Source organism: Sarcophilus harrisii, chromosome 2, assembly GCF_902635505.1.
Source record: "Sarcophilus harrisii chromosome 2, mSarHar1.11, whole genome shotgun sequence".
Lineage (NCBI taxonomy): Eukaryota > Metazoa > Chordata > Mammalia > Dasyuromorphia > Dasyuridae > Sarcophilus > Sarcophilus harrisii.
In genome coordinates, this window is record NC_045427.1 from 320,414,514 (window position 1) to 320,427,519 (window position 13,006).

At 33.8% G+C, this 13,006-nt stretch overlaps 1 protein-coding gene across 1 annotated transcript in view; it reads right to left on the reverse strand.

Annotated features, from left to right (window-relative positions):
- Positions 1-13,006, reverse strand: part of KCNH5 (potassium voltage-gated channel subfamily H member 5) — a 442,192-nt gene that overhangs the window by 278,593 nt on the left and 150,593 nt on the right. Inside the window, exon 7 of the mRNA XM_031952690.1 lies at positions 3,822-4,248. Coding sequence (XP_031808550.1) covers positions 3,822-4,248 — 427 coding nt within the window. The remainder of the gene's footprint in view (positions 1-3,821; positions 4,249-13,006) is intronic.

The window sequence follows — 13,006 nt, forward strand, 5'->3', positions numbered from 1 at the left end:
TTATGTGATGAACAACTGTCAGGGACTTGGCTCTTTTCAACAACAAGGTGATTCAAAGAAATTGCAATGAACTTAAGATGGAGAGAGCTGTTTGCATCTAGAAAGAGGACTAGGAGGACAGAAGGTAGATCACAACATAGTATTTTCACCTTTTTTATTGTTGTTTTCTTGCTTTTATCTTTCTCATTTTTTCCTTTTTCATCTGATTTTTCTTATGCAGTATGATAAATATGGAAACATGTTTGGAAGAATTGTACAAGTTTAATCTATATTGGATTACTTGATATCTTGAGGAGAGGCATAGGGAGAAGGGAGGGAGAAAATTTTAAAGCACAGTGTTTTGCAGGAGTGAGTATTGAAAGTTATCTTTGCATGTATTTTGAAAATAAAAAGCTATTATTTAAATTTTTTAAATTAAAAAAATCAATGTTGTTTTTCCTCCTTAATAGGGATTCAAAATGTTAATGATTTTGGCTCTCCTATTCTGTTCCTTAGAGACAAGCAGAACAAGGATAAACCTTCTTCCACATGACAGGACTTCTTCAAACTTTCAAAGAAGAACCCTGTACCTTTATTTTTTTTAGTACTAACTTTTTGCTTTTCTAGTTTTAGATAACTTTATTAAAAATAATCAGGAAGGTAGTAGAAAAAAGACATTTGTTTTATTAGTAATGAGGATATCATCATTATGACTGATCACAAATTATTATGATGTTTTACAAGAGCCTAATCATATTTCAGTTGAGATATGTTAAAATGTAAGCACATATTTCACAATTTTTTTTTTGCAAACCAGAACTGCTAGCTACAACATCACTGAAGAAATGACTATTCATGTTCATTATAAATCAACAATAGCTCATCTCCATAAATAAGTCAACAAACTATATTAAGTACTTACGAAGTATGAAATATATGCACTCCTTATATCTCCCCCTTTCTCTCCACTTACACAGTCACTGCCTTAGCCCTGGCCTTCACCATCTATCACCTGGACTATTGCCACAACTTCCTAATTGATCTTCTGGCCCCAAGTCTTTTACCTCTCCAATGCAGCCTTTGCACTGCTGCCAAATTGATTTTCTTGATGTGAACGTAGTACCCTATTTAATAAATTCCACTGGCTTCCTATTACCTTCAGAATCAAATATAACTCCTCTGTTCAGCATTGAAAGTCCTTCATAACCTAGCCCAAACTACAGCAACTTTTCAGCCTCCTTGAACATAGCAACCTTCCAGACATATTGTTATCCAGGCAAACTGGTCTTCTTTCTGCTCCTCCTACACAATACTGCAACTTGTAAGTGTATTTTTGTTGTCTTCCATTCCCAGAATACACTCCATCCTCATTTCTAGCTCACAAACTGTCTAGCTACTGTCAAGGCTTTTACCTCAAATTTCTAGCTCACAAAATGTCTAGCTACTGTCAAGGCTTTTACCTCAAGGGCCCTTTTTGATGACTTTCTTCCCCCCACCACAAAACTACTGGGATCTTCTTTTAAAAAAATCATACAAAAAATCCTCCAGCAGGAGGATTTCAGAAAGGCCTGGAGAGACTTACATGAACTGATGCTAAGTGAAATGAGCAGCACCAGGAAATCATTATATACTTCAACAAGAATAATATATGATGATCAATTCTGATGGACATGGCTCTCTTCAACAATGAGATGAATCAAACCAGTTCCATTTGTTCAATAATGAATAGAACCAGTACACCCAGTGAAAGAATTCTGGGAATTGAGTGTGAACCACTACATAGCATTTCCAATCTCTCTGTTTTTGTGCACCTGCATTTTTGATTTCCTTCACAGCTTAATTGTGCACTATTTTAAAATCCATTTCTTCTTGTGCAGCAAAATAACTGTACAGACATGTATACATATATTTAATTTAATTTATACTTTAACATATTTAACATGTATTGGTCTACTTATCTGGGGGAGGAATTGGGGAGAAGGAGGGGAAAAATTGGAACAAAAGATTTTGCAGTTGTCAACCCTGAAAAATTACCCATATATATATTTTGTAAATAAAAAGCTACAATAAAAAATGTTTTAATAAAAAAAATCACATTGTATCTCTCTGGCCTATATCTAGAAATGTATATGTGCAATTCCTTGGCTTGACAATAATATTCTTGAATCCCCAGAACTTAACACAATGCCTGATAACAAAGGAAGAGCTCAATTAATGTTTGCTGATGCATTGTGTTTTAGTATCCACAAAATACAATAATATTTTGAGGGTAGTAGCAGTACCTTATTGCCCATTTTACAGATGGGGAAAAAGAGAATTAGTGAAACTATATCATATAACTAGTAAGTGCTAGAGATTAGATGCACATTTCTTTGGACTGCAAATTTAGTATTTTTTTTCTCTATACTACATTTCTTTAAACCACTGGTATCAAATTCAGATAGGAATAGGGGCCATTCATCTGAACCTAAAGATCCCTGGGGTTGCATATTTATTTAGTTTTGAATTTTAATATTATTGTTTTTTGTATTTTACTTATTCATATTTCTCAATTATACTGACTACATGTGATTCAGGCCATACTTGGAAGTTTTGTGGACATTTGACATATAGACCATTTGACACAATTGTTTTAAACAATTCCAGTGACAGGAAGCTCAGGGAGCAACTAATATTTTGGGACAGTTTAATATTTCCTTTCTTATTTTTAGCTGAAATGTTCAACTATTAGTTATAGCCTCCAGGTCAAGATAAATTGAATGCCTTTCCACATGAAAAGTTTTAAAATATTTGAAGATTGTCATTTCCCTTATTTCACAAATCTTTTCTTCTCCAAGCTAAATATCCTTAAAAGATAGTACAAGAGTCATTTTTTTCTGCCAGCCACCATCTTCTAGAAATGCTTCAAGCTTGTCCATTCTAAAATGGAACTTTGGTAACTTCCCAAAATAAGACATGACACCCCAGGTTGAGTCTGTACACCATTATCACTACACAGAATGCTTCTATTATTACATTCTTGGATTGCATGAACTTTTTGATTTGCTCCCATTAAAATATCACATCATACTGAACTTGCTGTCTGCTTAGAACCAATACATACATATATATGAATTGCTTTCAACACATATCCTACTCATCACATTCAATCCTATACTTTATTATTTGAATACAGCTACAGAACTACATTTATCCTTATTAAATTTATCTTGTGAGCTTCACCTTACTTTATTTCTGAATCTTAATTCTGTCAAGAAATGTATTCATTTTCTTTTCCAGCATTGTACCCTCTATGAATTTTATGAGTATGTATACTTTTCTTCATTCAAGTCACAGAAAATTATAAAAATATTACATTAAATTATACAGCACGAAAACATTTACCATATATCTACTTTTATATTGTATTTTAAAAATAGTTTTCAGTAAATATGTCATATTTTTATGTTTATATATGTTGGAATTTTATCAGACCTGTGATTTCATGGGTATAGAACAATATCCATAAGGAAATCCACTCTGTCAACCCCCTAAACAACTGTCCAATATTTTATAATTTTAGAGAATTGTCTGGGAAAACTGAGAAGTCACATGATTTGCTCAGGACCACAAAGTACTTGGCATATGGAGAATTTGAATCGAAATCATCTTCTCTGCTTTTGCACTTCTGTGTAAACAGGCGTTATCTATGCAGAGCATAAAAGTAGCCAAAACAACTTTTCTGATACAAAGTGATGGTGACAATAGAGCGCCTTAAAATTTCCTTAAAAGCCCGTGATTTTATTTTAATATTTCAAGAACTGTGATTAATGGTCTTAACAAAGAAATATTAAACTACTTACAGCCAACCATCATCATGGCCACTGAAAACATCTTCTCCACATCGGTGGTTGGAGCTATGTTTCCAAATCCTATTGTGGTAAGGCTTGTCATGGTAAAGTAGAGCGAGGATACATACAATGAATCCTTGCTGGGTCCTCCTTCCCATGCCCCTGTACTAGTATTGTACTGATAAGGCGTCCCAATACTCATCGCCAACTGGTAAAGCCAGCTATCATTTTGAATGCGATTCGTGACTTCATCGATGACTTCATAATCTCCGATACTGTACCAAATGCAGGCTAGCCAGTGAGCAACTAGTCCAAACACACATACCAACAGCACCAATACAGCAGCACCGTATTCCAGATAATGGTCCAATTTCCTAGCAACACGGCCCAGGCGTAAAAGACGCACCACTTTCAAAGAACTGAAGAGGCTGCTGATCCCCTGAAAAGAAAGAAATGATAGAATGACTCTAAAAACCTGGTGGAAATGCATGTGATGCATTGACTCACCTTGAATGTCAAGATCCATTTATATTATGACAACAGACACACAAAATGCACCTTTAACTTGCCATGAAGTAAAGAACCTGAAAAATAAAGGAGGTATACTAAAATAGGGATATTTTTAAAAATAAAGGTGTTTTGTGCTTTAGGAGGCACAACAGACATTTGTTAACAAAGGAAAATTGAGACTTTTCATAAAAGAAAAGAGTTTCTTAAAGGTAAGAGCCCTTGTTTTAACTAAAATTTGATTTTGATTTAAGAAAGCCACATGGCTTGGAGTCAGGTAGTTATTGTTGTTCAGTCATTCAGTCCAACTTTGTCCAACAGTTTATTGGTAAAGATATTCAAGTAGTTTGTCATTTCATTCTTCAATGTGTCCTATTTTATAGATGAGAAACTAGATTAATTAAAGGTTAAGTGACTAGCCTGAGTCACACATCTAGTAAGTGTCTGAAGCTGAATTTGAACTCTGATCTTTATGACTTTAGGTATGCTATCTATCTAGCTACCCCTTGAAGTCAGATAACCTGAGTTTAAATCCTGTTGGATAACCTGAGTTTGAATTTCACTTCAGATACTTACTAGACATGTGACCTGGGCAAGTCCATAATTTTTCTCAGATACTATTTTTCATTTTTAATATGCTAATAGTAGCATATACCTTACAAGGTAATTGGGGACTCAAATGAGTTAACATGTATAAAGTGCTCCATAAACCTTAAGGTATTATATAAATGCTTATTATTGTTGTTGTTGTTGTTATTGTTCTCCTCCACTTTCAGATATTGAGGTCTATAAAAATGAAAACCCTAATAGATGAGAAGAAGAAGAAAGAGAAGATGAGAAGAAATGTCATTAGAATAGACTCCAGGAAGAGTTCAGAACTCATTAGTGGTGAAATCCACACAATTTTTTCTATTTCCTATGAAGCTTGTCCTCAAAATGACCTATTTTCATTATCTTATCTTGTGCCAAGAGAGAACATTAGCATTGTTGGAAAGGGAAACACAATGGAGTTTTTCCCAGGGAAACTATTCGTGGCCTGTTGTGTTTTTGTTTTTTTTAAACATCATCAACAATGACTTCAGTAAAATCATAAATGGCATGCTTACCAAATTTGTAGATAATATAAAGCTAAGCAGGATGGGTGTGCCAGAATCCAAAAGACTATAAGAAAAAGATTAGAACAATGAGATACATACAACTTATAAGATGAAATTTCACAAGGATAATTGTCTTACACTTGAGTTGAAAGTTGCAATGCCCCAAATACAAAATAGAGGAGATATGGCTATACAGCAAGGTTTTTTGTTTGTTAGGGGTTTTTTGTTTATCCTGAAAAATATCTGGTGGTTTTAGTGCGACACAAGCCCAGTATTAATTAACAGACTGGCAAGGCACACAAGCATCAATTTGTCTTGGACACATTAAGGGAAGCACACTGTTCCAAGCTAAAGAGGTAATAGTTCCTTTGTGCTCTTCCTTTGTCAGACTATATGTGGAGGATCATATTCAGCTGTAGACACTATTTTTTAGGCAGACCATTGATAAAGTAGAGAGCACATAAGAAAGAAAACTAGTACAGAATGGACTAAATATCCTGCCATGTCAGGGTCAGTTGAAAGAAACAGAGATGATTAAAGAGAAACTGGAGTAGGAAGGCAAAGAGAGAGGAAGGAACTTGATATTATTTGTCACATATTAATATTGAAATCACATTCAAGTATTTGAAGGGCTGTCAGATGGAAAAAGGGACTGGAATTGTTCCATTTGTTTCATATGGGGAACGATATCACAGAAGTCAAAAAGTTCAGATTTAGCCCTGATGTTAAGCATTTCCTAAGAATTTGCTAACTAGATGTGGGATTGAGTTGTCTCAGGAAGGAATAGATTTCCCTGGATTGGAAATTTCCAAGCAAAAGTCTTAAGACAATAATGAATATATGGTAAAAAGGGATTTTTATTCAATTATGGGTAATACCATGTAGCCTTCCCAATGTGATTTTGTGTGATTATGTAACTGATAAGTAGCTATATTGGAATGAGGGATATAACTGAGCTGAATATCACACCCTACAGCAAACATCACTGTTAACTTTTTTTTCTAAATCCTACCACTAGTAATTGCTACCCATCCCTACACCTAGATAGTTAGAACTGAAATAATAATAGCAATTAAAAATAGCTAGCATTTCTAAAAGGTTTATTAAGCATTTTGCAAATATTACCTCAACTTGTACTTTCTATAGCCTTTGGGGGATAGTTGTAATTATTATCCTAATTTTACATACGAGGAAACTGAGGCAGATAAATGTTAACGTGCCCAGAAGCATACAACGAGTAAGAACCTGAGGTTATATTTGAACTCAGGACTTCTTGTCACAGGTCCAGTGCTTAATCTACTAAATCACCTTGCCAAAGGAAGTTAGAATTTATCTAGAACCTATCCAGTCTTAAACAGGAAACCAATCAGAGTATTTATGTTTTGTCTATTCAATTTACAGGCAGAAAAATGAATGATTTTATTTAAATGTTTATCCTTGAAGATAATGTTTTGTTTTTGTATCCCTAGCAACTAGCACAATACTCTGTATGTAATAGGATATATATTAAATGTGTATTAAAGGTTTATTAAAATGTGTATTAAATTGAATTGAACTGAAAACATAATGAAGACTCACTTAAATCCAAAAATTGCTAAATAATTTAGCTGATGTTTAGATGAGTGGTTCAGTATCACTAAATTTGTTTAAATTTGTTCTCATTACTAATTTATTCTTTCCACAACTATAAGCAACAAGAACAAAGGACAGTTTTCCATTAATATTACACAATCCATCATTTAACTTACTCTCATTAAATTAAAAAGAAAATGAATAAGTGAAAATGTCTATAAAGCACAAATAGACTAATAGTAAATTTGTTAGTGTAGTACAGCTTCTGGACTCACTCACTTACTTTCTACTGGAACTGGTGAGCTGGGTCCCCAGGAACTGACTTCTATTTCTCACTCTAAGAGTTCAGAGGGTAATCCAAAGGACTGGGAAATGATTTTTCTGGTACTTTTCCTCAGTAACTTCACCAGTTTGCTTTTTATTAACTATCAGTTTATAGTAACTAATCAGATAGAGCTCATTAGCTTTGACTTAGAAGCATTTACTAAATAAATATTGTAAAACACAAACATTCCTTTAAAGTGTGAGATACACCTTTCAATAAAGACTTCTGAGAAAAGTGGACAGTTCCTAATTATTGGGAATCATTTTTGTAACTTGATAGAGTCCTCATAAAGTTTTTCATAGATATGATTTTCTGATGGATTCTTTTAGTTTGAAACTATCTTTCCTCAGTATTTATTTTGAGTTTTGCTCCCATCAGCCACTGCTATGGCATATGATAAAGTGCCAGGCTTGAAGTCTGGAACCTGAGTTTGAATCCTTTCTCAGTTACAAGCTGTATGGACTCTTTACAAGTCAATAAACTTTTCTCAGCCTTCAGTTTACTTGTTTGTAAAATTAACCACAAAGAACATATGAAGGAACCTGCATCGAGAGAAAGAAGTGATAAATAAAAATATAGAGAGAATGAAAGCCAGAGACAGAGAGAAAGAGATAGACACACACACAAATAAATTTGAGCCTACTGGTACCCATTTTGGGAGGGAAGAAATCCATATGATAATGTTATTATATATTTAAAAGGAGTATATAATAGATGTGCAGTTTCACTGAAACCATCACTTTTTTAAACCTAAAATAAAATAAACAAAAAATTCTAAAAGGTGAAATAAGGTAATGAGGCAAGGGGTGACTTTTTAGACCCTAAGATCATTTCTGATTCTAACCCTATTGTCATATGATGCTATAATCCTGTGTTCAGAAGTCCAAAATTTCTGATATTTTATTTATCTACTTATTCAGTCCTAACATCTCTGCTGATATCCAGAATTTCACCCTCATTTGCTTACTGGACATCTCAAACTGGATCCCACAGATATCTTAAATTCTATACATCCAAAACTGGACTCATTATCTTTCCTCCCAAATTCTCCCCTCCTTTTTTTTTTTAAACTTTTTTTCATAGCTTTTTATTTACAAGTTACATGTATGGTTAATTTTATAGATTTGACAATTGCCAAAGCTTTTGTTCCAATTTTTCCCTTCCTTTCCCCCACCCCCTCCCCTAAATGGCAGGATGATCAATATACCCTCCTTCTAATTTCTGTGTTATTGTGAGAGTACTACTATCACCCTCCAGAGTTACCTAGGAATGAAATCTAAGTGTCTTCCTCAAGTCCTTATGCGCTCTCATTTCTCAGTTGTTAAGTCTTGTTGTAATATGTTTCTTACATGGTCCTTTCTCTTTTTCTGAAACTGCCACCACGATGATGCAATCCCTCATTGTTTTATTTCTGCACTCTTGTGTCTCTTTAGGGTGATCTTGGTCTCCCTGCCTCAATTCTCTCCTATTCCAAGGCAGCTCTGGTATCAGAGTGATCTTTTTAAAGTCATCACACACACACACACACACACACACACACACACACATACACACACACACACACTGGCTGCCCTTCATATCTAGGATCAAATATAAAATCTTGTTTGGTTTTTAAAGATCAAATATAAAATTTTGTTTGGTTTTTAAAGCTCTTTGTAATTTCTCCTTACCACTTGTCCAATCTTCTTGCACCTTTCTCCTTTCCCCACATGTTCTGTTATTCAATGGAACTGGCCTCCTTTTCACCTTGAATTCTCTCTATCATCGTTCTACATTTATTGGCTTTCCTGGCTTCCTTCAAGTAAAAAGCTGAAATTCTATCTTCTGCAAAAAGTTTTTTTTTTCCCCTAATCTTTTTGCTTTCTTCTGAGATTATATTATAAAGTATCTCTTACACACGATGGGTGTACCCAAAGCAACTTATGCAGTATTAAGCTACTAAATTTTAAAGGTATTAAAACATAAAACTGCACTAAGACCTTTGGGACACTCTGTTTATCTTGTTTGTATGTATCCGCCTCATTAGGTTATAAGCTCCTTGAGAGCAGGGAGTAATTTTTCCTTTGATGATTTGGATGGATGAGGGTTGTTTTTACTTTCTTTGTACCCTCAGGATTTAGCACAATGTTTGACACATAGTAGCTGCTTAATAAATACTATTTGTGGCTTTTGAAGGCCTCAAGATTTTCTTCTAGAATGTGGGATAGGGAGGGAGATTTTTTCATTTTTTCTCTTTTCATCCTCCACTCCCACAATCAATCCCTTTCAAGGACTCTGCAGTCATCTCAAAGCATTTCACAATCCAAATAATTTAAGAAGTTTTAATATCTAGTTTATGTCTTTGAATGAGTTAGTAATAATATCTAGGAATTTTTTGTCCCTACTTTATAACGTGACTCAATGACTGATTCATTGAGAAATCTGGGTCTTCTCTGATCTGCTGGGATAAAGTGGACTCTTACCCTTGCACTAAATGTCAAATTTTGAAGCTATTCATGAAAATACTATTTTCCCCAAAATCAAAGGAGATTAATACTAGTTAGATATCTAAAGACTATTTTAATAGAATTATTTTTTGTAAAGTGTTGTTTTACAATATGCAGTAGCATTATCTTTGGAAGTAGCCCAATTAAGTAGTCTCCTCTTTGTACCTATGATAACAATGATTTTATAACACTAGCAATTGTTTAACAGTTCCTCTCTACCTAAGAATTCCTTCACTTGCTTCTTCTTTTGTCATTTTAGAAGAGTTGAAAGGTCATTTAAGACCTTTCCAAGCCTGCAATAAATTTGCTTTTGTTAACACCTCCACAGATGACACAACAAAGGTTACCTTACAAATCTTTGTAAATCTTTCAGGTTTTATGTCTATGGGTGCATGCATTTGTTCACCATGCACACACATACACACACACACACACACACACACACATGCACACACACACACACATTTAGTCTTCCAGTGCCATTTAGGGGTCCCATTAATTTAGTCAATTACAATTTAGACAAAGAATCAATTACCTCAAATAGCATAGGCAATGTTTTAACAAAACTAAGGAAATTGGAAAATATTATGGCATTGGGCATAAACAAGCACTTAGCATGGTGCCTGGTACATTGGTATTTTAAAAATGTTTATGAATTGATTTATATTGAAACTGAATCTCTCAAAATATAAAAGATTTCTTTCAAGTATCAAATAATATGTGTTCTAATCTTATAGGTTCAGGAATACTTCAAAATGTCTAATTGTTTGCTTTATGAAAATTTTACCAATTCTAAATTTGTTTATAAAATAAAATAGCCCCTTAACCAGATAAAGTATTTTATTTATACAGTTTTAAAAGAATGGGATTGATCTTATCATTCTCCTCTTTAAATTAGAGAGTGGCTTCTCAGTCTTCTGAATTAGGCATTTAAGAGTTATAACTGGCATTTCTATAGTTCTTGAAAATTTACAAAATGGCTAATATATATTACCTCATTAGACTTTAAATTCAAGTATTATTGTTCCCATTTTACAGATGCAGAAAATGAATCTTGTAAAAGTAAAATAATTTACTCAAAATCACACTGGTCCCAAATGTCTGGGTCAAGATTCAAATTCAGACTTTCTTGAATTATAGACCTTCACTTAAATACTATGCCATTTGCTCCTCCATCAGTAAAGTTATTAACCTGGCATTTAAGTATCTCCACATACCCATTCCATTTACCTTTTCAGCCACATTTAATGCTACTCCATTTCACAATTCAATTTGATAATTCAATAAACATGTATTAAAGCACCTACGAGGTACCAGGCAATGTGTTAAGTACTGGGAATACAAAAAAAAAAAAAAAAGGTATGAAACAGTGCCAACTCTTAAGGAATTCACAGTCTAATGGAGGGGAGAACACAAAGAAATCCATACAAACAAACTATACAAGTTAAATAGGAAATGACTGACAAAGGAAAATCACTAAAATTAAATAGGATTATGGAAGACTTCCTGTGAGGAAGATTTAAAGGAAGCTACAAATTCTTTACAACAGAGAAAATGAGCTGATTTAGTCTTTCCTCAATCAACCCTAAATCTCCCACCTCTGTACATTAACACAAATGGTTCTCCATGCCTGAAATGGACTCCCTCCTCATTTCTAGCATCCTTGTTTTTTCCTTCAACTCTCCTCAATTCTTCCCATATCTACTCCAGTTGTCAGTGCTCTCAGTTTCCACAATTTTTTCTTGTGCTATAATTAATCTGTGAACATAATGCACCTCACCCTCCCATTCACAAAAGAATGTAAGTGGATTTTTTCATTTGAGTCTTCTATCCCCAGTACCTAGTGCAATAGCTTCTTAGGTACATAATAGGAAATTAATAAATACTGAATCAAATTTAAATGTGTAAGGAGTATGCAACCTGCTTCTGAAATGTATTAATACTTTCATTTTCATAACTGAGCAAGAATAGATTAACTCTGAAAAGTGTTTTTAAAAAGTTCACATAAAAGATTTATATTGAGACAAAATTCAGTTAGGAATTTATGGCCCAGCATGTTAAGAATCAGTTTTCTGGTGTATCAGTGCTATTTGAAGAGGATAAATTCTAAGATATAGGTTAGCAAGACTGGGGATTAACAGGTGATTAACAAGTGGGAAAAGAGAATGTCTGCAGAAATGAGAGTGATCCAAGTCTAAGTACCCCATTCCAGAACTCAATAAGAACAAAAGTTAATAATCCAAGAATGACTGAAACTAGTAGCAATTTTCCAGAAATGAGACTGAGTGAACTAGAATGAAAAATGTGATATATGTTCAAGGGTAATGGATTCAAAATCTAGAGGGGATTGGGGAATGGAGAATAAGGGAGATAAAGCATCAAATAAGGTCAGTAAGAATAGAATAGAGCTTTAATTAATAATGGTTTGTATTACAGAAAATTTTGAGATAATATAGAATAGGTCATAGAGTCTCTGAGCTAAGATGATCTAGGTTAAAGTTTTACCCAGATACATAGTGTCTTATGACCCTAAGCAATTAATTCTCAATGCTCTAAGCAACTATTTAAAATTTTAAGTTGCAAAGTTCTGACTTGGGCTAGCAAAGTAAGTTCCAGAGAAGCATCTGACTTGGGCTAGCAAAGTAAGTTCCAGAGCAGCATTAATAAAATCATAGTCCCAATTATTTAATTAAAAATGGTGTAGTAAACAAATAATATTACAAAAGTGATTTTGAAGCAGCATCCTTTTATGAAGATAACATACTTCACATGTACCCCAACTCAAATAAAGGCAACACAACTAATCTTCCCACTTCTTATAATTATTCCCCAAGGTTCAAGGCTATAGTTTAGTGGAATATCCATGGGAAACATTTGGCCTATCCTAGGGTAGGCATGCAGTATATGTATGAGTTTCCATGTTGGTTTCTCAAACTCCTATTCTGACTAGTTTATCAGGTACTTGGTATGACTTTATCACCTTTAAGAGTCTATGGTGGAAAAAAAAAGAGTCTATGGTATCCTGTTAACATAAATCTCTTGCTTGTATGTAATTAGTTGGGATTCAATAAGTGCTAATAAATGTTATTGAATGTTTCAAAGGGTGTGATGTCTATCACCCTCCTAGGAACAGGGTCCCTGTGGCCTCTACTCTGTGTTACAAGTTGGCTTGACTAATATATATATATATATATATACTTTAAATAAATA